General features: G+C 41.8%; 1 protein-coding gene across 2 annotated transcripts; it reads right to left on the bottom strand.

Annotated features, from left to right (window-relative positions):
* Positions 1 to 8,545: 8,545 nt before the first annotated feature.
* On the bottom strand, positions 8,546 to 14,211 carry otud3 (OTU deubiquitinase 3). 2 transcript variants are annotated; one of them, XM_064922809.1, is made up of 8 exons: positions 14,084 to 14,211; positions 11,400 to 11,706; positions 10,984 to 11,132; positions 10,708 to 10,820; positions 10,181 to 10,303; positions 9,939 to 10,068; positions 9,463 to 9,653; positions 8,546 to 9,242 (listed from the first exon to the last, which is right to left on the bottom strand). In XM_064922809.1, the coding sequence occupies exons 2-8, from the start codon at positions 11,606 to 11,608 to the stop codon at positions 9,084 to 9,086; spliced, it is 1,074 nt and encodes a 357-aa protein (XP_064778881.1). In that variant the 5' UTR covers positions 11,609 to 11,706; positions 14,084 to 14,211; the 3' UTR covers positions 8,546 to 9,083. The 2 variants fall into 2 exon arrangements, with proteins under 2 accessions (XP_064778881.1, XP_064778882.1); XM_064922810.1 differs by having other exon boundaries at positions 14,142 to 14,200.
* Between the last annotated feature and the right edge of the window lie 11,673 nt (positions 14,212 to 25,884).

Genomic DNA, 25,884 nt, shown 5'->3' with positions numbered 1-25,884 from the left:
GGATCTGCTGTTTGCTCTTTAACTCCTGTTCTATGAATTGTCTTTGTTGTTTAACACCAGTCTCTCCTCCTCATCACCCTCATTATCACTCAGAGGTTTTCTCCCTCTCCTTCTTCTCTTTTTTCTCACTCTCCTTTAGGTACTCCTTTCACTTCCTCCTCACTTCCTCAGTTTCACAAGGGACAGGACTGCCCCCACTCCTACATCAGACGCATTGGCCTCTACCATGAACTGACGGGAAGGTTGAACCAGGATGGGAGCAGTGGTGAAGCGATGTTTTAGGCCCGCTCAGCAGCAGAGGACCACGTGAACAGAACCTTGGGAGAGGGGAGTGCTGACAAGGGGGAAGCCAGGGTGCTGTAACCCCGGATAAAGCGGCGATAGAAGTTGGCAAACCCCAGGAATCGTTGCAGCTGCACCCTGGACAAAGGCTGGGGTCAGTCCACCACCACTCTCCCCTTCCTGTGATCCATCTGGACACTCCCAGCGGAGATGATGCACCCCTGAAAGGGGATGGTGGAGCGATGGAACTCGCACTTCTCTGCCTTAACAAACAGCTGGTTCTCCAGGAATTGTTGAAGAACCTGTCGGACTAGGAGCACATGTTCTTGGGCGGAGCGGGAGAAGACAAGGATGTCATCAATGTAGACAAAGATGAACCAGTTCAACATGTCGCGGAGAACATCATTTACCAGAGCCTGTAACACAACAGGGGTGTTGATGAGGCCAAATCGCATGACCAAATACTCGTAGTGGTCGCTGGCCGTGTTGAAGGTGGTCACCTATCCCCTTCCCGGGTTTGCTGGGTCAGTCATGGCTAGTTTGTACTAACATGTTTGAAGGTAATACCCAGGTGAAGATAATGTCGAAATAACAAAAGTTTATTAACATGGGCAGTCAAAGGTAAGGATGGCAGGCAGGCTCAGAGTCAGGTCAGGCAGAGGTCAGTAATCCAGAGTAGTGGGGCAAAGGTACAGGCCTGCAGACAGGATCTGGACAGGCAGAAAGGTCAAAACTAAAAAAAAACAAGAACTAGAAAACAGGCACTATAGACAGGACAGGAGCAAGGGGAAAAATGCTGGTAGGTATGAATGAACAAAACGAACTGGCAACAGACAAACAAAGAATACAGGTATAAATACACAGGGGATAATGGGCGACACCTGGAAGAGGGTGGAGACATTCACAAAGACAGGTGAAAAAAGATCAGGGTGGGACAGCTTGCTGCTATTCCATGTTGGAGAATCTTGAACATGGCTGTCTCCATCTTCTGGTTGAGCTCTGTCAGCTTCTGGTCGAACTCAGAAAGCACATTTCAAAATTCCAGAGGTGAATTTGACAAATATTTTCTAATATACACTACCGGTCAAAAGTTTTAGAACACCTACTCATTCAAGGGTTTTTCTTTATTTTTCTTATTTTCTACATTATAGATTAATTAACTATGAAATAACACATATGGAATCATGTAGTAACCAAAAAAGTGTTAAGCAAATCTAAATATACTTTATATTTGAAATTCTTAAAATAGCCACCTTTGCCTTGATGACAGCTTTGCACACTCTTGGCATTCTCTGAACCAGCTTCATGAGCTAGTCACCTGTAAGATTGCGCCGAAGAGGTTGGTTGACGTTTTACATGCCCGTAATCAATTGTGCTATTTTGTTTGTTTCTTTGCATTGTTTGTAACTTATTTTGCACATAATGTTGCTGCTACCGTCTCTTATGACCGAAAAATAACTTCTGGACATCAGAACTGGGATTACTCACCACAAACTGGAAGAAGCGTTTTTCTTTAACGAGTCCGGCGAGAAAAATATACTGCTTTCCTGGGAACAGGCCCAGATCCTCGTCATTTGTGTGAATAAAAGGCAGATGAAAAGAGGATGCATATCAGGCTTCCTTTTGAGAATCCGTAGGCGAGGGAGTAAACTCCCACTGCCATCAATTCTACTTGCTAACATGCAATCATTGGAAAATAAAAATTAATGATCTACAGTGAAGCATGGTGGTGGCAGCATCATGCTGTGGGCATGTTTTTCATCGGCAGGGACTGGGAAACTGGTCAGAATTGAAGGAATGATGGATGGCGCTAAATACAGGGAAATTCTTGAGGGAAACCTGTTTCAGTCTTCCAGAGATTTGAGACTGGGATGGAGGTTCACCTTCCAGCAGGACAATGACCTTAAGCATACTGCTAAAGCAACACTTGAGTGGTTTAAGGGGAAACATTTAAATGTCTTGAAATGACCTAGTCAAAGCCCAGACCTCAATCCAATTGAGAATCTGTGGTATGACTTAAAGATTGCTGTACACCAGTGGAACCCATACAATTTGAAGGAGCTGGAGCAGTTTTGTCTAGAAGAATGGGCAAAAATCCCAGTGGCTAGATGTGCCAAGCTTATAGAGACATACCTCAAGAGACTTGCAGCTGTAATTGCCGCAAAAGGTGGCTCTACAAAGTATTGACTTTGGGGGGGATGAATAGTTATGCGTGCACAAATGTTCTGTTTTTTTTAAATTCCTAGTTGTAAGGCAACAAAATAGGAAAAATGCCAAGGGGGGTGAATACTTTCGCAAGCCACTGGAGCTACCTTTTTAAAAAGGTCAGTCATGATCATTAATGAGAAACTGACTAAACTGCCTTTCGTTGATTATATAGAACACATTTAATTGTGAAATAAATCAATTATATCTAATAAAATTCTTTAATAATATTTATTTATGTTATTTATTTGACATTTTGCAGGATAAAATCTCTTGATATGCACCATTTCATTTTCAAGAGTGTATAAATAAAATAATACTCAGTAACAAAAATAATGGCAACTACTATCTTATAATAGTAACAATTAAATTATATATATAAAAAAAGCATACATTAAGAGCATAATAAAGTCATTTTTGTACAACTACTAATAGGCCTACAGCTAATAAAAACTACTGCTACAATTACTAATACAACTAATACAAAACATGTACCTATAATATATACTGTACATATATACTCACTTACAAATATCTTCACATGGTGATGTTTCTACTAAAAAAACAGAAACAGTTTTTTCTTAAAATTAACAATTCACTGTGTGATTTTCATTCCTGGATTTTAATAGGTAAATTATTGAATCAGTTGGGCCTTTGTAACTGAGAGAACTTACTCCAACCTCCTAATGTAGGGTGGCTTGGGGTTAAATGCCCCACTCCTGTAATTCTCACAAAAACAGTTTATGTCATCATTTTTTTAAACAGATGCAACTAGTTTTGCTCAACAAAAAAATGTAATCTGTCTCATCCCAACTTTTTAAGTTACTTCAACAAAACTATTTTGAAGTACAAATCCCCCCTTGAGAGAATTGAGACGTGGATTGTGTATGTGTGCCATGGGCAAGCCAAAGTATTTAAGTGCTGTTGGACACAGTATGGTAGTCTGTGCCAGGCGGACTGGTTTGAGTATGTCAAGAACTGCAACGTTGCTAGGTTTTTCACGCTCTCAACAGTTTCCCATGTGTATCAAGAATGGTCCACCACCCAAAGGACATCCAGCCAACTTACTTTTAGTGTTGAAGCATCATCCAGACAGTTTTTTTTGGTCAGAGTTCCATTCTTGATATTTCTTTGGCAGGCTTAGGTGCTTGCATTAGCCACATAGTGGTAGTGGCCAGACTCACCCAAAGACGTGCTTCAAAAAATCTCCACATAAGATTCTAAAGACTATTAAGTTTTCGGGGAGGCTGTAGAAAAATCTGATATTGTCTTTTTCTGCAAACTTTCGCAATTGTGCTTTTAAAGAAAATGGACTAGCTACTTCAGTCGTAGTTCGTTGCATGCAAAGATTTTTATAACTAACCCAAGATAGACCAGAGTTGGTCGTTTCCAATGGGAGCAAATTAATAATAGTTGGCAGAACAAGCAAGGACGTGGGCAGAGCCAAGCATGAGTTAGTGAGATCCTACTGGCGCGTTCTAGCATTTATTTGCATATTTCCGTTAGGAAAAGTCTACTCTGTGAAGTGCGCTTGTGCAATAACTAAATTTGCATTCCTTCTAAACAATGCCATTTTTTGAAACTTTGGCAAAGGTTAAAGTCTACAAAACCCTGTCCACTCTGTTGTTACAGATTATAGTTTTGGAAACAGAAAACCGTATGGAGGTCAAATATTTAATAGATGAGAAAATTTTAAGAATGTCAACCAAAATCCATCTTCTCCCACTGGGCTTCCTTTCATCACCATATTTGGCAGTGAATGGAAATGCCAACTGGATACTTCACATTTATATGTCCAGTGAAATATCTGTCTCATTGTTCTAGTTGGCCTAGATGTCACTAGCTTGGACAGGGATAAGATTACAGAAAGCCTAGATGACAAAGAAGCTACATGTAACCTTTATTTAACTAGTAAAGTCAGTTAAGAACAAATTATTATTTACAATTATTATTATTATTTATTTACCCCAGCCAAACCCAGACAACGCTGGGCCAACTGTGCGCTGCCTTATGGGACTCCCAATCATGGCTGGATGTGATACAGCCTGGATTCAAACCAGGGACTGTAGTGGCACCTCTTGCACTGAGATGCAGTGCCTTAGACCACTGCGCCACCCGGGAGCCCATAGGTTGTTGGATTGCTAAAGTAGTAGTGTAGAACATGTTTATATGTTCATTTACTTATGCAAAAGTGTATTTTTTTATTAGTTGTACTGTATGTGTGTTTACTTTTATAACCTTTATTACAAATCAATTGTCTACAAAATATACTGTACTTGCACAGTGTTACCTTTATTTGGGAACATGCTTATGTGTCATAAAATTATTTGGGAACAATGTTAAAGAACAAGTAACTTTATGTTGTTGACATAGTCAAAGGCACTTATACACCTTGTATTTACATGGTTATAGCCATAGACATGTTGTGTAATACATCTTGGCGTCATTACGTATTCAGTCTTTATACATTCTTGAAAATCAAGTGGTACAGAGAAGCAGGTGCGTGTCACACCCTGATCTGTTCCACCTGTCTTTGTGCTCGTCTCCACCCCCATCCAGGTGTCGACCATCTTCCCCATTATCCCCAGTGTATTTATACATGTGTTCTCTGTCTGTTGCCAGTTCGTTATGTTTCGTCAAGCCTACCAGCATTTTTCCTGTGCTCCTGTCTTGCTCTAGTTCCTGTTTTCCTGGTTTTGACCATTTTGCCTGAGCCTATCTGCCGTTCTTGGTTCTGTACCTTGTCACACCACCCTGGATTACTGACGTCTGCCTGTCCTGACCCCGAGCCTGCTTGCCGTTCTGTACCATTCGGACTCCGCTCTGGATTACTGACCTCTGCCTGCCCTTGACCTGTGGTCCATTGGCAGCTAACAAAATGAGCACATATAACTCAGAGATAGGATAGACCAATGCAGCAGTAGGCCTATGACTTCCATCGTTAACTAAGTAAAAATAAATAGGCCTATAGCCGACAAATAAAAATGCCTGTTCTTTCAATCACATTTATCTCTCTACTCCGCCTGTCTGCCTCCCTTTATTTCTTGACTTGAGCTATCACTAGTGAAGTCCAACATTGTATCAAATCATCAACTGGGTCCGGCCAGAAGCTGTCGCTAGCGAACTTGAAACATTGTATTAAATAGCCTATTCTGGACCCTCAGAGTTTCCCGTGCCAGTGAACTGGGTACAGACAACTTTACTGGATATATAGGATCATCAGATCATTATATTTTGCCCTTCACAGCAAGGCTTGGTGATTATCATGTCCGGGTATGTTGGAAATATTTTTCAAATACTGAGGAATATTGAATTTCTGTTGCACACATATCCAGATGATTGCTGCATATCATTTGTGCAATAACACTGCATGATCAAAGCATAATCAATCTTTCTGTTGGTGGGCGTCTCGGTTAAAAGACGGAACACTGGTGTATAGCCTGCAAAGACATGAGATGGCTGTTGAGTTTATTGTGGGGACGTTTTAAAGCACATAGTCAGGCCACTACCACTAAATGGCTCATGCAAGCAATTAAGCCAGCCAAACAAATTTCAGGAATGGAACTCTGACTAAAACAACTATTTGGATGATGCTTCAACACTAAAAATAAGTGGAAAATTAGGTCTAACAGTGTGCAGTGCCATTTTGTTTTGATATTTGATCAATTTAAAATACGATACCAAGACGATAGCTTTTATGAGTCAATTACTCAAAAATGTTTTGTTGTTTTGTTCAGTGCTGCTTTTGACATTATCGATCATTGTCTGCTGCTAGAAAAATGTGTTATGGCTTTACACCACCTGCTATATTGTGGATAAAGAGTTACCTGTCTAATAGAACACAGAGGGTGTTCTTTAATCGAGGCCTCTACAACATAATCCAGGTAGAATTGGAATTCTAGTAAAGCCAGTGTGTCTATGTATGCGGATGACTCAACACAATACACATCAGCTACTACAGCAACTGAAATGACTACAACACTTAACAAAGAGCTGCAGTTAGTTTCAGAATGGGTGGCAAGGAATAAGTTAGTACTAAATATTTCAAAAACTAAAAGCAGTGTATTTGGGACTAATCATTCACTAAACCCTACATCTCAACTAAATCTTGTAGTTAATAATGTGGCAATTGAGCAAGTTGAGGTGACTAAACTGCTTGGAGTAACCCTGGACTGTAAACTGTCATGGTCAAAAAATATGGATACAACAGGAGCTAAGATGGGGAGAAGTATGTCCTTAATAAAGCATTCCTCTACCTTCTTAACAGCGCTATCAACAAGGCAGGTCCTACAGGCTCTAATTTTGTCGCACGTGGACTACTGTTCAGTTGTGTGGTCAGGTGCCACAAAGAGGGACTTAGGAACATTGCAATTGGCTCTGAACGGGGCAGCACGGCTGGCACTTGGAGGTACACAGAGAGAAAACATTAATAATATGCATGTCAATCTCTCCTGGCTCAAAGTAGAGGAGAGATTGACTTCATAACTACTGGCTTCCAGTTGAAGCTCGCATCCGCTACAAGACCATGGTGCTTGCCTACGGAGCTGTGAGGGAAACGGCACCGCAGTACCTCCAGGCTCTGATCAGGCCCTACACCCAAACAAGGGCACTGCGTTCATCCACCTCTGGCCTGCTCGCCTCCCTACCACTGAGGAAGTACAGTTCCCGCTCAGCCCAGTCAAAACTGTTCGCTGCTCTGGCCCCCCAATGGTGGAACAAACTCCCTCACGACGCCAGGACAGCGGAGTCAATCACCACCTTCCGGAGACACCTGAAACCCCACCTCTTCAAGGAATACCTAGGATAGGATAAAGTAATCCTTCTCACCCCCCCCCTTAAATGATTTAGATGCACTATTGTAAAGTGGCTGTTCCACTGGATGTCAGAAGGTGAATTCACCAATTTGTAAGTCGCTCTGGATAAGAGCGTCTGCTAAATGACTTAAATGTAAATGTATTTATGAGAGGTATTGACATGTTGAAAGCACCAAGCTGTCTGTTTAAGCAACTAGCACACAGCTCAGACACCCATGCATACCCCACAAGACATGCCACCAGAGGCCCCTTCACAGTCCCCAAGTCCAGAACAGACTATGGCAGGTGCACAGTACTACATACAGCCATGACTACATGGAACTCTATTTCACATCAGGTAACTGATGCAAGCAGTATAATCAGATTTTAAAAAGAGAAATATACACCTTATGGAAGAGTGAGGACTGTGAAGCAACACAAACATAGGCACAGACACATGCAGTCACACATAACATATGCACTATACACACACGTACACATGGATTTTATTTTGTAGATATGTTGTAGTGGAGTATAGACCTGAGGGCACACACTTACGTTGTGAATTCTGTAATGAATGTATTGTAATGTTTTTAAAATTGTTTAACTGCCTTAATTTTACCAGACCCCAGGATGAGTAGCTGCTGCCTTGGCAATCAAAATTCAGTATCCCTATAGCTTTAAAAAATGTTGCTTGACCTCTAGCTTCCTATATTCACCTGAACCTAAATTGTTTAATACCATTATGCTTCTCACACATGTTGCTCTCAGAACCACATCACCAATGCTACAAATTAAAATCAATACAGTTCTCATTAGAGGTACTCACCACCTTGCAGATTCAGAACATTATTGGAGAGTGTATTAACCTTGAGTCATAATGATTTTATGAGTGAAACTGTGTTCTATGCTTGCAGCCTGGACCACTGATGTCATATATGCACCCTTATTGTGACACAGTACACAGTAAAGGGGAGGAGTCAGTCAACATCCTGAACATTGATACTGCTCCAATCTACATTATCCATGGTAAAATAATAAATCAGTTTTATAAAACATACTTGTAATTTAAGAAGATCATTGGCCAAAATATTGCCCAAATTATCACAGAAAATAACAGTGCAGCCTACCAGAATGTAATATGCTATCTTGTATCAGCTATTGAAGATATCTATTGATTCAGTCATTGACATACTGTACTTAATCAAAAAGTTAAAAAAATATACATTTAAGATGAGATATTTCAAAATATTAATGAAATCAAATACTGTAAAGATGTTCATTTATTGCCACATTACATGTCATACAAGACAGAGTGCTTCACAATCATTCATAAGCAAATCTCCCAAATGAAGCATTTCTTTAAACCTGATCAATAATACTGGAACTGCCATTAACCAGATAAAATATAAATTCATTACAAGTCACCTAAACTTTTCAGTATTGTTCACAAAACATTTCATTCTGTTTACAATGATGTTTCTCTCTTCCCTTTCTTCTTTGGCTGTAATCAGAGAAATTCAACACAAAACAAACTCAAGAGGCCAAGATGTACTGCATGGTCAATGTCAACATCATCCCTCATTCACCAGCATAGAAAGAGACACACTGTATTGACTCTACAGAGGAAACCATGTACAACAATATCCTCATAGTCAACCACAACCCTGAACACATTCACACACACCCTATCGCAGGCACTATACATTTGCAAAGAAACTAAAGGGTAATGAAAGTCATCCAATGTGATTGATTCTGTGTGCAAAACATTGTCAACCGCTGCTTTATTTGGCTATGCTCTGTCTATATACTAAGTGTATTTAGAGCTGGCACTAGAGTGACCGGCTCCGAGAGGTTCTGGTCAGGTGTTCCTTTGCTCTGAAGAACCTTCTGTCGATGCCTTTCCTCTTGTCGCTTTTTCTTCACCAAGTGCTGCTGCTCTTTCCTCTGCTTGTTTGAAGCCTGAGAGAGGGGTTGAAAATCAGGGGGTCACATATACTATTACAACTCCCCACATGAGACCAGGGTTCAATCCATGTGTTCCCACTGTTCCCACTCCCAGTGTTCCCACTGTTTCTCCAACTTGCCTGTCTCCCCATCTAATTTCCTTACTGTCTGAATAGAATGTGTTAAATTACAAAAGAATATATATTTTTAAAGAATTAGAATTTGAGCATCTTACCTTGGATTTGTGTAGGTTGCCTCCATCAGGTGGAAGTTTGTGATCACTGCATTCTGTCGCTGCCTCTCTACACGCAGAGCATGATCCCGAGGCACACTGGCCGTGACACACTTGGGCTGATAGCTCAGAATCCAACAGCCACCCAGCGTTGATTGTGGCGACACTCAGCTGAAACAGATGATCCTCTTCACCTGAGAGACATAGCACACAAAACACATGGGGTCAGTTGCAGTGAATATATCAGATGCTCCTGTTGATCATTATCAAGAGATTTTTGGTTGGTAGCTCCCTCTAAAAGATGGAACTCCCCAAAACAGCCAATAAACATCAGTTGTATTTATTAGCAATGTTTATTATAAGAGGTAGGCTAAGACTGCAGACAAATTAAAGTTTGATAGGGAATTGGGGTTAGAAAAGGACCCCAAACAGCTAGTAGACACTGATAATCAGAATGCACTGGGGGAGAAGACACTCACAGTTCGGGCCCATGTTCTTCAGGGAATTTAGGATCACATTGTCCTCCTCTGAGGAGGTGGGCGAGGGGGCTTTCCGTCTGTCTGTCTGGCTGTCACCAAACTCACGCTGCCCACTCGAATTATGTAGATTCTGAAGGGACAAGAGTGGGGTGGGGGGAGGTAAAGGTTATTGTGAGAATAGGACTAATCCAAAGGTCAAAATATTTGGTAGTGTGTTTTAGCTGAAAGGGTCATTTTCGTACCTCTATACGCAGCTGAGCAGGGCTCTCAGAGTTGTCACCGAATGGTCTTACACTGTCGTAATGGTCTCCATAGCGATAGGCAATGTGTAACTCTCGGCCAACCAGCTTCTCAGAGCCATTTATCTGAATTGAGGAAACATAATGAGTAGGAACTATCAATAGGGGTATTTCGTACATTCTGTTTCATTAGAAGAGGACTTCAGTTTAAAAAAAGAGTAGTGTGCCAGAATACCATATATACCACCTCGCAACAGGGGATTCATGCCTCTCCTCGCTGACTTTTTCATATATACCCTTCTATTTTGTACTACGCCCTTATTTACTTTCCTATTGTTCTTTCAGAAAAAAATTATAATAAACAAAACAAAAATAGGTCTACTTAATGAGATTGGGATCTCCTTTAAAAACAAACAAAGTCAAATGAAGTGCTTACCCAATTCTGCATTGCTATACCCTTTATACAGCTTAATATCTCAAGCCAAAAGTAGTAAACTATATGAGCAATAGGGTGTCATTGAGGTTACTACCTCCCACAGTGGGGTGTTGAGTTGATGAATCACCACTTTAAGCTGTTGGCTGCGGGCGAACGCCACGATGGCATCATTGCCAGCAAAAGTGCCAGGCTGGGAGAGGTTTGACACTGAGAGGAAGAGAACAACATAACAACAGAGAGAAACATTAGTGACAAGACCTTTAAAGACAATATTTAGGTTGACTTGCATGCTATCAGAAACTTGGGCAGCCAACAACATTTTCACATGCAAATAGTATTTGGTTTCTATCATATTGGGCCATTTCCTTACAATGCTGTGCGAAGGGCACATCATCCTCCACAAAGGGCTCAAAGTCCTGCCGGTGTGACATCATGTACTGCACAGTCTCCTGGCGCAGGCGCAGGTGTCCCCGAGAGTGTCCCTCCAACTGGTCACCCAGAGCCCGGAACAGGCAATTACTACAGGACGGACACAGTATTAGTCAACGTTATAACAGACATTTATAACAGCACTTTGGTGGCATTCCAGGCTGACTTCATTCCAGACTTTGCATTGCATCAACCAATGATTACATGCCACATCATCAATTACAGTCTGGCATCAGAATGCTATATCATATAATATGTGGTTAGCTGATATGTTAAATACCTATTGCGTTGTGAGGTCTGGCAAGTGTCTGCAATGTAGTCAGCCTGGAACGTGGTCCTTCTCTCTCTGAATCTTACCCATCTCCAGGCACCTCTCTCAGTTTGAGCCCCAGCGCATGGAGCTGGTTGGAGAAGCTGACGAACTCTTCTCCATCATCCCTGTCCTGGGGGCGGTTCTTACGGTCCTTTGCGATTGCCCTGCGCGCGGACCGCTCATCCCGCTTCCGCTCCGCATCACACTTCCTGTTTCCACCACGCACTGGCTTTCCTGTCTGCTTCCGAGACATGGCTGCCGGGCCTACAGACACAGATCTTTACAGATGCAGTAGATCTCTCAGTCATTCACTGGCACATGCAGTTGGGTTACTTCCACACAGGTGGAATCCTGTGTTTCAGAAAGAGGAGGGAAAGAATGGAGATGAGAGTTTGAATGCAACTTAGAAAATGAGATACAACGTGTAACAACTCAGTTACTTCCACATTTCACATACACTAACTGAGATAGTAGCCAGCTACAAAAAGATGGTTCATATTAGCTAGTTACAGTCAGTTGATACGTGGCACAGCAGGCAATTGCAATTCCAAATGGGTTAGCTAATTATGATGTAGCTGTCTAGCTCTCAAACTGTAGGCAGCATTCTGCTTCGCCCACGACTGGCTCATGTGAACTACAATCCCAAAGCTGTTTTTTATTGTTCAGAAACATCAATAATCATCGCTTGTGATATAGCTTTCGAAACATATGGCCTTTATCTGTCATAAGCGAGAAACTAACCATATATATATATATATACACACACTTACTGTAGCAGTTCTGCACAGATCCATACATCTATGGGTGCCTCAATCCACAAAACTACACTTCTGATAAACTTACTGAGTTATGCTTAGAAACAAGTGTTTGGAGCACACTAGATAGCTAATTAGCACGTCTTTTTTCATTAAACAAGCGCTGTAACATGGAGATATGGTCATGTGGGAACACTGAGTTACACCGTTTTACAGGGCTTAGGGTTATCTATTTAACCTTTCCTTGTATTATTATTTCTCGCTGATATGAAAGATAAGATCCTTATGCTTCCAAAATCATACCGCAAACGATGCGTTGGGCGGTTAACAAAACTACTCCATAGAGAAGACTCCTTCATCCAATGACTTCCACTATATATACAAAAGTATGTGGACACCCCTTGAAATTAGTGTATTCAACTATTTCAGACACACCTGTTGCTCACAGGTGTAGAAAGATCGAACACACAGCCATGCAATCTCCATAGACAAACATTGACAGTAGAATGGCCTTACTGAAGAGCTGAGTGACTTTCAAAGTGGCACCATCATAGCAGTCGAAACGCGTTCTCTGGAGTGACGAATTACGGTTCAACATTTGGTAGTCTGACAGACGAATCTGGCCCAAGGCATTATGCCAACGGTAAAGTTTGGTGGTGGAGGAGGAATAATGGTCTGGAGTGGTTTTTCATGGTTCGGGCTAGGCCCCTCAGTTTCAATGAAGGGAAATCTTAACGCTACAGCATACAATGACATTCTAGACAATTCTGTGCTTCCAACTTTGTGGCATCAGTTTGGGGAAGCCCCTTTCCTGTTTCCGCATGACAATGCCCCCGTGCACAAAGCGAGGTCCATACAAAAAAAGGTTTGTCGAGATCTGTGATGAAACACTTGACTGGCATGCACAGAGCCCTGACCTCAACCCCATCAAACACCTTTGGGATGAATTGGAACACCAACTGCGAGCCAGGCCTAATCGCCCAACATCAGTGCCTGACCCCACTAATGCTCTTGTGGCTGATTAAAGCAAGTCCCCTCAGCAATGTTCCAAATCTATTTGAAAGCCTTCCCAGGAGAGTGGAGGCTGTTACAGCATCAAAAGGAGACAAACTCCATATTAATGCCCATGATTTTGGAATGAGAGGTTTGAGGAGCAGGTGCCCACATACACTACATGACCAAAAGTCATGATCAAGGACCGGTCATGCTAGCAAGCTGGTAGACCTGGCATCCTGGATAACAGCAACAGCTGACAGGGCATAGAGATCTTATTAAACTACTAATTATATTAGTATATATTATATTCTAATGCCTAATTCTGTGACGGGTTGATTTCGACAAGCTTAGGCGAGACTACGGCTGCGTCAGTAGGCTGGACAATAGAACGAGTCTAAATTCACCCAAGGCTGAAAAACGGCAAAAGAACGTTGGCTAAACTGGAACACTAGCGCGAGGCCATAGCAATTTTAATTGAATAGAACGTTCAGGAGACGAACTGGTGCCACGGTGTTCAATAGAACTAATAGAAGCTGGCAGGGTGAAAAATGCACCAAAATAATGCCTGTTTTTTCGTGATTACTTCAAGCAGCTGGGACATATGGTAATATTGTGAAACTGGGCTGCACGGCGGATGTAAAGAACTAGTTATCAGAAAAAAAGCGGTTCAGTCATACGTTAGTGGACTGGCCAGTTGACGCGTTACCGTAGCTAGATATAGCTAATTGCATTCGCTGATCAGCAACTAGCTAGCTTGCGAGCAACTGTTATGTCAGCTGGATATGACTGCAAGAAAGCTAGGTTAGCCGACTTTTTTAGCTAGGTAACTAGTTTGCAAACGTTAGCTGCTAATGCTACTGGATAGGTTTGTTAGCCAGTTGGCTAGCTCCAGTCTCGTTATCGCTGATTTCGAGTTAACCACAACAGTGAATACATGTCAAGCCATCAGAATACAACGAAGGTAACAAGTTACTCACATTCCACAGAAAACACCCGATGATACTCAACGAACGTCCTGTACTACGTTATTTTTACCTAAATAAGATCTGACTCGTGAGCTTGTTTACAATTGCTGTTCAGCGCCACCATCTCCGAGTACGGAAGTGTGAGTGCATCAAATCATATCAACAGGTCGTTTTCATTAAAACGTCACAATACGTTTGATTTGGCTGCAAGTAGACCCCCAGCTCCACTAAAACCATTGACAAACTACTTGCCGTTTTCTAGGGATTGTTAAATACATTTTATAACTATTTGGTTTTAATATCGTCACCTATTGAGCATAGTCAGCAACGACAAATGTCCGATTATTCAATGCAAAACAATTGCGCACATTTGCTGTATCATCAGAGTTATACTGCAAGTAATTGCATGATTTTCATGATGAGTAAACATTAATGATGCATAATAGAAAATGTCCGCACTGAAGATGTCTATATTGGTCTGTTAAAATAACTAATTTTGTGAAAATGTTTTTACGAAATGTATTTGAGTATTTACCAGCATTTGTAATTTGAGTCTGATAATGATTTGTACTAAACAGTTAATCTGATAATACTTGTGGAATATAAAAAATATTTGCTTGATATGTTTTCCACTTCCTTTAAATATTTAGCAATTTAAACTTAGAAATAAGTTTAACTGAAACGGTCTATTACATGTTCGTAGGTGCTCTTATCAAGAGCAATTTACAGTAGTAAGGCCTACATTATAGTACTGGTCTCCCATGGGAATCAAACCCATAACCCTAGTGTTGCAAGCACCATGCTCTACCAACTGAGCCACATATCATCACAATCCACTTGATGTCTCAACGTACTCAGGTCTACAGGTACCAAACCTAGATTACCAGCCTATGTACAATACAGTAATATACATTAAGTGGTTTGTAAGGATGTTATAGTAATATTTTCCATGTTATTTGATCAAGAAATTATTTAATTTGATGTGGATGTTTTGTGTCTTTGTCCATCACTTTGCACCTTTGAGGATTGGGTTTTGTTCTCTCTGGATTATATTAGAATGACAATAGCAGAGAAAGGGACAGGGCTACAGCTCGACAGTTCCAACTACTGAATCCTGCAGATGTCTATATTGGTCCGCTGATACTAGTAAAGGCCCAGTGCACTACTTTTGTGAATATATATATATATATATATATCTTTATATTAATATATGTTTTAAATTATGATTTTCAGGGAGTGCTACAGCACCCTCAGCACCCCTACTTCCCGCGGCTATGTACCACGGTAAATGGTCCTTCTGCTGTTTGATAGGCAGAGCCCACAAAAGATGTGAAATTAACCTAAACCACTCATAGTTGTCAGATATAGTTCACTTGTATTAAATATCACTCAAATATCCAATTAATGGTGGCCTATATTAAGATATATCATGAGGCTACCCTACATGTCTGAAATTACATGATCAATTGATGTTGTATAACTGATGATAGAGCTAAATGTGTGCAATTGTTTTGCATGGAATAATCAGAAATGTGTAGGTCTGACTATGCTCTTCAGGAGGTGATGATATTACAACCAAATAGTTAACATGTATTTGACAATCCCTTGAAAACAGCACACAGTTGTCAATGGTTTTAGAAAAGCTATGGGTCTCCTTGTTTCACAACAGAGAAATCGAACACTACACCTTTTTGTGACATTTTATTGAAAATGACCTATTCGTAAAACGTTCAGCTAACAATAAAACCCCTACTTCAACTGTGTTGATAAATATGAATTACTTGATTTTCACTAAGCAAGAATGGTTTAGCTAATGTTGATGTAGAGAAATTGGGGATAGAGTGGGGCACAATAACAGGGAAAGACAACCCCTTGGCAATCATCTTTACAACAGTTACATATCTTTGGTCATTGTGTAGGCTAGGCCTACTTATTAAAGTTGTGGTTAAGTTCAGATCAAGCTTTCTGTGCTATAAAACAACTTTGCATATCTACCAACTGAGATATGAAAATTTGGTTGGTACATGACGGTCAACAGTCATCAAACGAACAAGCTCTGAATCATGTTAATGTCAGAAATTTGTGTGTTACAGTGTATGACTCAGGATAAAGTGAAAATGTCTTATATTTTGATGCCCCACAATGCAGGCCCTAATTTCCAGTCCTCTCCTCCTTATGACAGATTGCAGTTGGAAAGAGTCTTGTGGAGGAGGAGTGGGTTGAGGAGGACAGAGAGTGTTTGCTGTGGAGAATACCATCAGACATTGTCACAGATGTAGCCTCAGGACCAAAAAGTGCATCAGCAGGCATTGGAAGGAAAGAAGACGGTCTATATAACAAACACATTCCAGTGTATACCTTCCCAGTTGTATTAGAGATTGGCATTAGAAACTAAAACAATGTGTTCTGGTTTACAAGCTAGGAATGTATTTTCTTGTGTATTTGTTTATGCATTGACATCTTGTACATAAAGTAGCTATCTGCTTTGTTTAAAGTGTAAAGGGATGTACTATACCTGCTCTACTCATTACCTTAGCCCTATATGAGAAGGTAAGGATTAACAAGGTTAACATGATGCCCCTTTTACTATGTGTAGCCTATACAGTTCATTGTTACTAGCTAGTAGTCAGTGAGCCACTGCTAGCAGTCATCACCATTAACTCAGACATCTGCCAGCCTCAGCCCGGTCAATTCCTGCCAGTCTGCACAGCGCAATATCAACCCAGAGCATATCGGGCTGCTTTTTCTCTACCACATCTCTGGAATCCTACCGCAAGCTCTGAACCTTTACTCTGGATCATCGCAGCTAGCTAGCTGCTATCCAAGAGGCTACTCCTGGCTCACATTTCTGTCCCGAAGAAAGCACCAGTTAGCCTGGAGCTAGCCTCGAGCTAGGCCCATTTCCCGGCTAGCCGAAGAAATCCATCAGACAATACCTGGGCTTCAATACCTCTTTTGCCAATTGGCTTGGACCCTTTGCTGCCGACACAAAGCCTCATCCATCACGACTGGTCTGCCGACGTAACCGTCCGAGGGGGTTTCAACAGGCTCATCCGTTGCGACGTCTCCCTGAGGCCCATCTGCTAGCCTGCTAGCCCCGGTCTGCTAGCTGTCTAAATAGCTGTGCCTCCAGCTCGCCGAGCTACTCACTGGACCATATGATCACTTGGCTACACATGCCTCTCCCTAATGTCAATATGCCTTGTCTACTGCTGTTTTGGTTAGTGATTTTTGTCTTATTTCATTGTAGAGCCTCCAGCCCTGCTCAATATGCCTTAGCTAGCCCTTTTGTTCCACCCCCCCCCCACCTGGCTTAAATGGTGCCTCTAGAGACAAAACCTCTCTCATCATCACTCAATGCCTAGGTTTACGTCCACTGTACTCACATCCTACCATACCCTTGTCTGTGCATTATGCCTTGAATCTATTCTTCCGCACCCAGAAATCTGCTCCTTTCGCTCTCTGTTCCGAACGCACTAGACGACCAGTTCTTTTAGCCTTTAGCCATACTATTATCCTACTCCTCCTCTGTTCCTCTGGTGATGTAGAGGTTAACCCAGGCCCTGCAGCCCCCAGCATCACTCCCATTCCCCAGGTGCTCTCCTTTGTTGACTTCTGTAACCGTTAAAGCCTTGGTTTCATGCATGTTAACATCAGAAGCCTCCTCCCAAAGTTTGTTTTATTTACTTCTTTAGCACACTCCGCCAACCCGGATGTCCTAGCCGTGTCTGAATCCTGTCTTAGGAAAATCTTGAAATTTCCATCCCTAACTGTAACATTTTCCATCAAGATAGAACTGCCAAAGGGAGTGGAGTTGCAATCTACTGCAGAGATAGCCTTTAGAGTTCTGTCATACTATCCAGGTGTGTTCCCAAACAATTTGAGCTTCTACTTTTAAAATTCCACCTTTCCAGAAACAAGTCTCTCACCATTGCCGCTTGTTATAGACCCCCTTCAGCCCCCAGCTGTTCCCTGGACACTATATGTAAATTTATCGTCCCCCCCATTTATCTTCAGAGTTCGTACTGTTAGGTGATCTAAACTGGGACGTGCTTAACACCCCGGCCATCCTACAATCTAAGCTATATGCCCTCAATTTCACACAAATTATGAAGGAAACTACCAGGTACAACCCTAAATCCGTAACCATGGGCACTCTCTTAGATATCATCCTGACCAACCTGCCCTCTAAATACACCTCTGCTGTCTTCAATCAGGACCTCAGCGATCACTGCCTCATTTCCTGTGTGCGTAATGGGTTCGCGGTCAAACGACCACCCCTCATCACTGTCAAACATTCCCTAAAACACTTCAGCGAGCAGACCTCTCTACCCGGGCCGGGTATCCTGGAAGGATATTGACCTCAACCTGTTAGTAGAGGATGCCTGGTTGCTCTTCAAAAGTACTTTCCTCTTCATCTTAAATAAGCATGCCCCAAGACTTGACTGCCCTTGACCAGCACAAAAACATCCTGTGGTGTTCTGCATTAGCATCGGATAGCCCCTGCGATATGCAACTTTTCAGGGAAGTCAAGAACCAATATACTCAGTTAGGAAAGCTAAGGGTAGCTTTTTCAAACAGAAATTTGCATCCTGGAGCACTAATTTTTTGATCCTCATTTTTTGATCCTGGAGCACTCACTGTTTTGTCCCAAACAGTTTTGGGACACTGTAAAGTCCATGGAGAATAAGAGCACCTCCTCCCAGCTGCCCACTGCACTGAGGATAGGAAACACTGCCACCACTGATGAATCTACGATAATCAATCATTTCAATAAGCATTTCTCTACGGCTGGCCATACTTTCCAGCTGGCTACCCCTACCCTGGCCAACATCTCAGCACTCCCTGCATCAACAACTTGCCCAAGCCCCCCCCCCCCCGCTTCTCCTTCACTCCAATCCAGACAGCTGATGTTCTAAAAGAGCTGCAAAATCTGGATCCCTACAAATCAGCTGGGCTAGACAATCTGGACCCTCTCTTTCTAAAATGATCTGCCGAAAATGTTGCAACCCCTATTACTAGCCTATTCAACCTCTCTTTCGTATTGTCTGAGATCCCCAAAGATTGTAAAGCTGCCGCGTTCATCCACCTCTTCAAAGGGGGAGACACTCTAGACCCAAACTGTTATAGACCTATATCCATCCTGCCCTGCGTTTCTAAAATCTTCGAAAGCCAAGTTAACAATCAGATCACCGACCATTTCAAATCCCACCGTACCTTCTATGCAATCTGGATTCTGAGCTGGTCATGGGTGCACCTCAGCCACGCTCAAGGTCCTAAACAATATCATAACCACCATCGATAAAAGACAGTATTGTGCAGCCGTCTTCATCGACCTTGCCAAGGCTTTCGACTCTGTCAATCACAGTACTGTGCAGCCGTCTTCATCGACCTGGCCAAGGCTTTTGACTCTGTCAAACCAGGCATCCTGTCAATCGCCGCATTCTAATCGACAGACTCAATAGCCTTGGCTTCTCAAATAACTGCCTCGCCTGGTTCACCAGCTATTTCTCTGATAGAGTTCAGTGTGTCAAATCGGAGGGCCTGTTGCCCGGACCTCTGGCAGTCTCTATGGGGGTGCCACAGGGTTCAAATCTCGGGCCGACTCTTTTCTCTGTATATAGCAATGATGTCGCTCTTGCTGCTGGTGATTCTCTGATCCACCTCTACGCAGACGACACCATTCTGTGCGGCACCAAACCTCCAAATGAGCGTCAACGTCATACAACACTCCTTCTGTGGCCTCCAACTGCTTTTAAATGCTAGTAAAACTAAGTGCAAGCTCTTCAGCCGATTGCTGCCTGCACCTTCCCGCCCAACTAGCATCACTACTCTCGACGGTTCTGACCAAGAGTATGTGGACAACTACAAATACCTAGGTGCCTGGTTAGACTATAAACTCTCCTTCCAGACTCACATTAAGCATCTCCAATCCAAAATGAAATCTAGAATTTTCTTCCTATTTTGCAACAAAGCCTTCTTCACTCTTGCTGTCTAACATACCCTCCTAAAACGGACTATCCTACCGATCTTTGACTTCGGCGATGTCATTTACAAAGTAACCCCACCACTCTACTCAGCAAACTGGATGTAGTCTATCACAGTGCCATCCGTTTTGTCACAAAAGCCCCATATACTACCCACCGCTGCGACCTGTATGCTCTCGTTGGCTGGCCCTCACTACATATCCGTCGCCAAACCCACTGGCTCCAGGTCATCTATAAGTCTTTGCTAGGTAAAGCCCTGCCTTATCTCAGGTCACTGGTCACCATAGCAACACTCACCCGTAGCAGGTGCTCCAGCAGGTATATTGCACTGGTCATCCCCAAAGCCAACACTACCTTTCCTTCCAGTTCTCTGCTGCCAATGACTGGAATGAATTGCAAAAATCACTGAAGCTGGAGTCCTATATCTCTCTCTCTCTAACTTTAAGCATCAGCTGTCTGAGCAGCTTGCCGATCACTGTACCAGTACACAGCCAATCTGTAAATAGCACACCCGACTACCTCATCCCCATATTATTATTTATCCTCTTGCTCTTTGGCACCCTGGTATCTCTATTTGCACATCATCATCTGCACATCTATTACCCCAGTATTAATGCTAAATTATAATTATTTTGCCTCTATGGCCTATTTATTGTCTACCTCGACCACTCTTCTACATTTGCACACACTGTACATAGACTTTTCAATTTGTCTTTTCTATTGTGTTATTGACTGTAACTCTGTGTTGTTGTTTTTGTCGCACTGCTTTGCTTTATCTTGGCCAGGTCACAGTTGTAAATGAGAACTTGTTCTCAACTGGCCTACCTGGTTAAATTAAGGTGAAATCATTTTTAAAAAATGGTTCATTTAAAACCCTCATCTCAGCAAATAGTGTACATTACTGAAGAAGACACAAGTACAATCATTAGTTAAGTCAACTTAAGTCAAGTCGCAATTTATTCAAAGTCCATTTCATAAAGTCTCAATACACTTTGCAGAGAGTCCATTGGAGCAGGCAGGCGGTCAGGAGGGTGGGTCAATGGGTTGACTGACATTGGATCCTGGACCGTGTGAAGGAGGCTCACAGGCTCCTAGCAGAGGATAGTGCGAAAAGCAGGGAGTTAGTTGAATGAATAGGGGATGAACAGATACATATCATTGAGGAAAAGTGTTAGATCGTGTTGTTCCAACCCCAGTACATAGGCCACTATTTATTATTGTGGCCTAGAGGAACAGCAAAGTCAATCTATTCAAAGACACATTTTCGAACAGGAAAGTTGTCCAACACAAAAAGCAAAGAGAGAAAGAGGGAGAAATCCGTTGGATGTGGTGCTTTCCATGGTACTGAACTAGTTAACCTCTGCGGGATTGGTGTCCCTAAACCGGGACAGCTGTTGCTCAATATGTGATAATGTGACAAGAATGACGTAAACATCAGCCAACTTTCCGGGACCTAGTGTCACGCCCTGGCCATAGAGAGGCTTTTATTCTCTATTTTGGTTAGGCCAGGGTGTGACTAGGGTGGGCCTTCTAGTTTCTTTATTTCTATGTTTTCTATTTCTTTGTGTTTGGCCGGGTGTGGTTTTCAATCAGAGGCAGCTGTCTTATCGTTGTCTCTGATTGAGAATCATACTTAGGCAGCTTTTTCCCACCTGTGTTTTGTGGGTAGTTATTTTCTGTTTTGTGTTTCTTCACCTGACAGAAATGTTCGTTGTCGTTTTGCTCTTTGTTATTTTGTTCAAGTGTTTGGAAACTAAATCTTGAACACTTACCGCGCATTGGTCCACTCCTTCTTCATCAGACAAGCGTTACACATAGACATATTTTATATGTGCAGAAAGCTTAAATTCTTGTTAATCTAACTGCATTGTCCAATTTACAGTAGCTATTACAGTAGCTAAAAAATATCCTTTGTTTGAGGATAGTGCACAATGACAAAACACATTTATCACAGCAACTGGTTTGATACAAAGGTTCTACAGCTGCAATATCGAGAGCATCCTGACCGGTTGCATCACTGACTGGTACAGCAATTGCTCGGCCTCCTACCGCAAGGCACTTCAGGGGGTAGTGCGTAGGGCACAGTACATCACTGGGGCAAAGCTGCCTGCCATACAGGACCTCTACACCAGGCGGTGCCAGAGGAAGGCTCTGAAAATTGTCAAAGACCCCAGCCAACCCCGTCATAGACTGTTCTCGCTAATACCGCATGGCAAGCAGTAGAGTGCCAAGTCTAGGACAAAAAGGCTTCTCAACAGTTTTCATCCCCAAGCCATAAGACTCCTGAACAGGTAACCAAATGGTTACCCGGACTATCTGCATTGGGTGCCCCCCCCCCAACCCCTCTTTTACACTGCTGCTACTCTCTGTTTAACTTATATGCATAGTCACTTTAACTATACGTTCATGTACATACTACCTCAGTTGGGCCGACCAACCAGTGCTCCCGCACTTTGGCTAACCGGGCTATCTGCATTGTGTCCCACCACCCGCCAACCCCTATTTTTACGCTACTGCTACTCTCTGTTCATCATATATGCGTAGTCACTTTAACCATACCAACATGTACATTCTACCTCAATAAGCCTGACTAACCGGTGTCTGTATATAGCCTTGCTACTCTTATTTTTAAATGTCTTTTTACTGTTGTTTTATTTCTTTACTTACTTACTTACACACACACACACACACACACATACCTTTTTTTCGCACTAATGGTTAGAGCCTGTAAGTAAGCATTTCACTGTAAGGTCTACCTACACCTGTTGTATTCGGCGCACATGACAATTAAACTTTGATTTGATTAACCTCTGAAGGTAAATAATGTACTGACATTCAGTAATCTTGCTCTGATTTGTCATCCTGAGGCTCCCAGAGATTAAATGTAGCATAGTTTTGTTTGATAAAATAAATGTCTGTAGGGAAGCTACTAATCCATCATGTATTACATTTCTGGAAGTGTGTAAACTTAAATCTGTTATTACTATAGCATTTTTGTATGTTCTCTATAGTTATGTACTCGAAAATGTATAAATTGACCAATTTGGCACATGTGGGGGCAAACTTTAATATGCATAATATTGTGTCATGATGTAATTCTTCACTGAATTGATCTGAAACGTTGCACACACACTGCTGCCATCTTGTGGACAACATCAAAAAGTCTTTCTCTTGCATTTCAAATAAAAAAAAATTAATAGAAAACTCTTGTTTTTTGTTGTTGTATTATCCTTTATCAGATCTAATGTATAATATTATCCTACATTAATTTCCCATTTCCACAAACTTCTACATGTTTCCTTTCAAATGGTATCAAGAATATGCTTATCCTTGCTTCAGGTCCTGAGCTTCAGGCAGTTACAGTTGGGTATGTCATTTTAGGTGGAAATTTAAAAAAAGGGGTTCAATAAAATAAGCCACGAGGCTAATCTACTAATTCCAGACCATGGAAAGCAGCCTGCCACTCTCCCTTTGTGTTGGGCTGTTAGGCTGCTTGCTATCAGTTCCGGATCATGGAGAGCACCACTGCCAATGGATTTCTCCCTCTTTCTCTGTGTTGGGCTACTAGCTAACTAGTTAAATAACATACAGCCAGGAATATTGAAGGTAACAAAGTAGAGTGTAATTACATTACAGTTTATCTACTAATAGGTAGCCTAACAGTGGATGTCCTCTGGATTTTGTCCAGAATGCGTAGCCTATTTTAATTTTTATGTTTAGACTATAGAAGCAGCCTCCTAAGTAGGGCTAAAAACATTTGTGATCTAGCTTACATCTTGTGAGATTTGTCTTTGGGTTGTGTTGCACAACCAGTTGGGTCTGAATGAACAACCTGGACTCAGGGGTAAGCGTAACATAGTAAATGTAAATCCGGGATACAAATCAACTCAAAACAAATCATTAAAGAGCAGCAGTAAAATAACAATAGCAAGACTATATACAGGGTGTACCAGTGCAAAGTCAACTTGCGGGGGCACCGGTTAGTCGAGGTAATATTGTTACGGCTCTCGTTTGTGGAATGAACGGACCAAGGTGGTAGCCATACATCGTTCTTTTTATTGATGACACCAAAAGCAAAATAACAATGACAAAAACAAAAGCGCACAGTTTTGTAAGGCAAAATAAACTATACAGAAAACAAAATCCCACAAAACCCAAAAGGAAAATGACAAACTATATATGATCCCCAATCAGAGACAACAATAGACAGCTGCCTCTGATTGGGAACCATACTCAGCCAAAAACACAAAGAAATAGAAAACAGATTTTCCCACCCGAGTCACACCCTGACCTAACCAAACATAGCGGATCTCTAAGGTCAGGACGTGACAAATATATACATGTGGGTAGAGTTATTCAAGTGACTCATGCATAGATAATAACAGAGTAGCAGCAGCGTAAAGAAGGGAGGGAATGCAAGTTGTCTGGGTAGCCATTTGATTAGATGTTCAGTAATCTATAGGCTAGGGGGTAGAAGCTGTTTAAAAGCCTCTTGGACCTAGACTTGGCACTCCAATACCGCTTGCCGTGCGGTAGCAGAGAGAATACTCCAATTTGTATGATATGTTATATTTCGTATGGTATACATTAATTTGTGGATGTCCTTCATCCATTTTGTATGATATGTTACGAAATACAATTCGTATAATATCTTACAAATTTGCAAAACATATGACATGTTACCAATTCCAATGTGTTTTCGCTAACGTTAGCTAAGTGGCTAGGTGGCTAATGCTAACTAGGTGGCTAATGTTAGCATTAGCCACACAAATTACAACAAATTACCCTTCACTACAGGTTGTTCGTAAGGCTAGGCTAGGGGTTAGTGCTTAGGTATACGTTAGGGTTAGTTTAAAGGGTTAATGTTAGGGTTAGGGGAAGGGTTAGCCAACAAGCTAAGTAGTTGCAAAGTGCTATAGCTAAAAAGTAGTACGTAGTTGCAAAGTTTCTAATTAGCTAAACTGCTAAATTTGTCTGGAGCTAGGTTTTCATGTGAATATTTTAAAATCCACACAAAGAAAATATAAGCATTTTCTCACGCAATATACTTCAGTGCGTGATGACGTAGTGCACACAAAATGTATTTTTTGCTTGAGTTTTCATGTACTGAATAAAAATCTAAAGTTCAATGTGTTTCCATCTGATTTTCAAATCGACCAATAGTTTTGTCAACAAAAACTGTTGTGTTGAATAGCAACAGACATACTCTGGTCTTGGCACATGCGTTCTAGCCAACAGCTTGCAGATACAGTGCAGGTAAACTGTGCTGGTAGGCTAGGCTAGTCTACATTATGAGATTATTATGGATAAGAGCAAGAATATTTATTTGTCAAACGGCAGTCAAGCATCGATCATCATGTCACCAGAATAAGACCCTCAATATTTACTGAAAAGGAGCATCAAGATCACAGTGCCCTTTCACCACCCTGTAGCCTAATAAACTGCATGGTTTCCCGATTCATGGTGGGAGGACCACAGACCATATCATCGTGTGACTCCAAGTTTACTTCAATATTTATTTTTTATTTATTTAACATTTATTTACGAGGCAAGTCAGTTAAGAACAAATTCTTATTTACAATGACGGCCCACCAAAAGGCCTCCTGTGGGGACAGGGGCCTGGGATTAAAATAAATAAATACAATATAAATATAGGACAAAACACACATCACAACAACAGAGACGACACAACACTACATAAAGAGAGACCTAAGACAGCAACATAGCAAGGCAGCAACACATGACAACACAGCATGGTAGCAACACAACATACAACAACATGGTAGCAACACAACATGGTAGCAGCACAAAACATGGTACAAACAT

The sequence above is a fragment of the Oncorhynchus masou genome, chromosome 18 (assembly GCF_036934945.1).
Source record: "Oncorhynchus masou masou isolate Uvic2021 chromosome 18, UVic_Omas_1.1, whole genome shotgun sequence".
Classification (NCBI taxonomy): Eukaryota; Metazoa; Chordata; class Actinopteri; order Salmoniformes; family Salmonidae; genus Oncorhynchus; species Oncorhynchus masou.
Note: the sequence above shows the minus strand (reverse complement) of the source record. Positions and strands in the feature narration are given on the sequence as shown.